This window comes from Volvox carteri, assembly GCF_000143455.1.
Source record: "Volvox carteri f. nagariensis unplaced genomic scaffold VOLCAscaffold_12, whole genome shotgun sequence".
Taxonomy (NCBI): Eukaryota; Viridiplantae; Chlorophyta; class Chlorophyceae; order Chlamydomonadales; family Volvocaceae; genus Volvox; species Volvox carteri.
Genome location: NW_003307555.1, coordinates 937,160 through 940,631, shown reverse-complemented (window position 1 = coordinate 940,631; position 3,472 = coordinate 937,160). Strand labels below are relative to the sequence as shown.

General features: G+C 57.2%; 1 protein-coding gene across 1 annotated transcript; it reads left to right on the top strand.

The window, feature by feature from the left end:
• Positions 1-566: 566 nt before the first annotated feature.
• VOLCADRAFT_58901 (uncharacterized protein) lies at positions 567-3,238 on the top strand (the record flags this gene model as incomplete). Its single annotated transcript, XM_002949009.1, has 6 exons — positions 567-689; positions 1,174-1,302; positions 1,689-1,754; positions 2,400-2,498; positions 2,741-2,814; positions 3,043-3,238. 6 exons carry the CDS (start codon positions 567-569, stop codon positions 3,236-3,238), a joined length of 687 nt encoding a protein of 228 aa, XP_002949055.1.
• Between the last annotated feature and the right edge of the window lie 234 nt (positions 3,239-3,472).

Sequence of the window (3,472 nt, the reverse complement as noted above, 5' to 3'; positions counted from 1 at the left end):
GGATGATGATGTGGTGGATTTGCTGAGCAGCGATGACGACGAAGAGGAGGAGGAAGAGGAAGAGGAGGAAGTGGAGGAGGTCGAGGTGCGGTATGGGAGGCCGAAGGATCGGGCTGGGCGTGGGCGTTGTGGTGATGTGGAGTAGAAAGGGTCCCCAGGAAGACTGACAGCATCGTCCTTCTGTCTGAGACGTCTGAAACTGAGTTACCAGGATTTGACAGCTTAGTGGATATGTCTTGGCAATTCCGACACACTAGGCTCAGGGGCCATGCCTAGCTTCAAGGCGCCCCCTCAGTGCTTTGCATTCGGTCGCCACGGCGTTTGCAGAAGACATGCAAACCTCCGCAGAACACACGGCTTTATGTCAGAGCTGTGCTACGGGTGCGGGCCTATCTCATTTTCAGGATGACGAAGACGGCGGGGTGGACGACCCGTACGGCGTCGAGTACGGCGGATACCCTGGTGAGGAGCGTGGCGGTGGCAATCCTGGGCTGCGGCAGTCGTCCCGTGCAGAGCGCTCCACGTGGCGCCGTACGATGGACTCCAGGGCGGACCCTGCCGAGGTGATGGTGGACTTCCGGCCGAACAGCGTGTTGGTGATTGAGCTGCCTCGCGCCAAGCTGCAGTGTATGGACCTGGGGGTGTGGCTGAATGATGAGGTCATCAATATGTACATGCTGCTGCTGCAGGTGAGAGGGGCCAAAGCTTTGGTGGGAAGGGATCATTGTGCACTTGAAGTTGTGCTCTTAAAGCTGTGCAGGGAAGCATGTGTGCACAATGTAAGCATGGGTGAATATGGGCATTCTGTGCAATGCAAGCATGCCGATGAATGGATGGATGGATGGATGGCGGGATGGATGGATGGATGGATGGATGGCGGGATGTTTGGTGGCATAGGTCAGGGGCTTAAAGATAAAATCGGACCCAGGTCTGGCTCCTACGCAGACGGCGGACAACGCGGTGTGAGTGCTACTTTCTGTGCATGTTGTTTACACGTAGCGGTGGGCATGGATCTTTTGTGATTGCTGGCCAGCACTGTACATCCACCGGCAGTGAGCTGTCCTGCTCGAAATCCTGCACTTCGCTCATGAAGAGCTCCCCAGACTTAGGGGCCATTTTCTTTCCCATGACGCGTTTCCCCCCGATATCACACGCACGCCCGTGCATACCAAGGCGCGGGATACACGGCTCCGGCGCGCAGCGGCCGCTGGAGGTAACGCTGCTGGGGGTTCCGCCTCCTCCCCATACACGCCGCCCCGCTGCCACTTCTTCAACAGCTTTTTCTACAACAAGCTGTTCCAGGTTAGAAAGGGACCACTGGATTTGGACCTGCCTTTCGGAGGGTTGGCGCCTCGGCTTCGGCTTGTGGGCCTCGGGGTCTGATGTGCGCTCCGGGTTTCCGAGTTTGCCACTGCTGGAAACGGGAGCAAGGGATACGTGCACCGCATCTGCGAAAGCAAACAGAGCCGGGTTTGCAAAGTGTTCTGGTCTAGGCTCGTGCATGTTCCGGACTTGTCCCAGGAGGCAGACTGACTCCTGAATCATACTTTCTAACCTGCATTAACACATCGATTCAGTAACCCAAATGGACAGTATCCGCATCCACATTTCGTCCTTTGGACGTCGGAAGTTGTTTTCTGGCACTTTGCAGCTGATCGCACCCGCGTATCGAAACCCCGCAGGACGAGGGAGCTTACAACTACGCCAACGTGCGGCGATGGACAACTCCCAAGCAGCTCAGCAACAAGCTGCAGGTGGGGCGGGGCCCGGTTAGAGTACCAAGGAATGCCATTAAGGGTACTTGGGTGCATCCATCCAGTTCGGGGCTTCTGAATGCCAGTTTGGATAAAGGGTAGTTGCGTGTGAGTGCGTGCACTTGTGTGCATCCAACACACGGAGACCCATGCCCCGGCAGGCTAGCTGCACTTATTAGGTGATATGATCGGATTCCGGCCTCTGGCTGCGAGAGGGAAGCCTAACATGAAAGCACGCATATGGGCACACACTCACACGAGCCGCACAAGTATATATTGTGTATACTCATGTGCATATTTTTTATCTCTTCGCGGCTGTCGTTGATGGCACCGTCCAAGCACGCCTACTTGGCTGGGTGAGGGGAGGATCGTTGGGGGAATAGAACACCGTTAGGGATCCTTGGCGCGGTAGAGACCACCGAGTTGCTGGTTCCTTTACGCAGGTCCTCGGAATCCATACACTCTACGGTACCTTTTGCTATTCCCCATTCCCGGGTGTCGTTTTTCTATGTTTTATCCCTCCTGTTCTTTTCGGCGCTGCGCTGCACTTTTATCAAAATTCTGTTTTTGTGCCTTCCGCGCTCGTCTCCTGCCCTACATTCCCTCTGCCCGTGCCCCTGGCAGGAGTCTTCGGGGATTTTGGAGCTCGACCGCATCATCATGCCCATCCACAAGGGAGTGCACTGGACGTGCGCTGAGGTGGATCTACGGGCCCGGGTGGTGAGGTACTACGACTCGCTGAAGGTGGGCAGTGCGGGGTGTAGCCGGCCGGGTCGGATGCGGTCCAGGAAAGGAAGGGGAGCAAGAAAGCCTGTGGCGGTGAGGAAGGGCGCTTGCTAACCTCGTTGCCCAGGGCCGCCCTTTCTCTCTCCCTCTCTCCTTACGCCTCTCTCCAAAGCACCCTCCCGTCTCTTTGTGTGCTCTTTCTTAGCCCTGTCTCCCTCTACTTGCGTCTTGTGAGAAGCCTTTCTGCGCACATGAACCAGGGTGAGGACCACGCCCTGGTACGGCACCTGCTGAGCTGGGTGTCGGATGAATCTGCGGATAAACTCAAGCAACGGTGCGTCGGGTTCGTGGCATGGCAAGATGCGATCGCGGCAACAGCTGCAGCAAGGGGAGAAGAAAGAGGGCAAGAAGGGCCAGTTATCTATCAGTTATCCGTCGACATAGTGCATCCCTACCTTATCCGCAACAATCAAACTGCCCTCCCTGCTGCAGCTCCACGCCCTGTCATCTCCACGTCACACAAACGCTGCGCACCACCACCTCAACCGTAATGGCCTCGCAGGTGGGATACTTCCAAGTGGCAGGTCGAGTTCCCCAAGAACATTCCCGAGCAGCACAACGGCTGCGACTGCGGCGTGTTCTCCATCATGTTCGCTGACCGCCGCGGCGCAGGGCTGCCGTTTGACTTCAGCCAGCGAGACATGCCGCTGCTGCGAATCAAGGTGCTGCAACGCATCGTGCAGATGCGAGTCGATTGATTGGAGGAGGAGCTTGGGGGGGGGGAAAGGCGGGGTGGATGGCTATATGAGGCGGCGTGGTCGGCAGGCAGGTGGGGCTGAGCAGCTGGGCACTTGTGTAGGAGACGGTGTGCGACCGAACTGACAATTGAGAAATGGTACGACAGGGGTTTGCGTCTTGGACTCAACCGCTAGAAGGGGGACATGGAAGACTTTTGACGTCCAGGAAAGCATGGCGGGCGGGCGGGGAGGGCA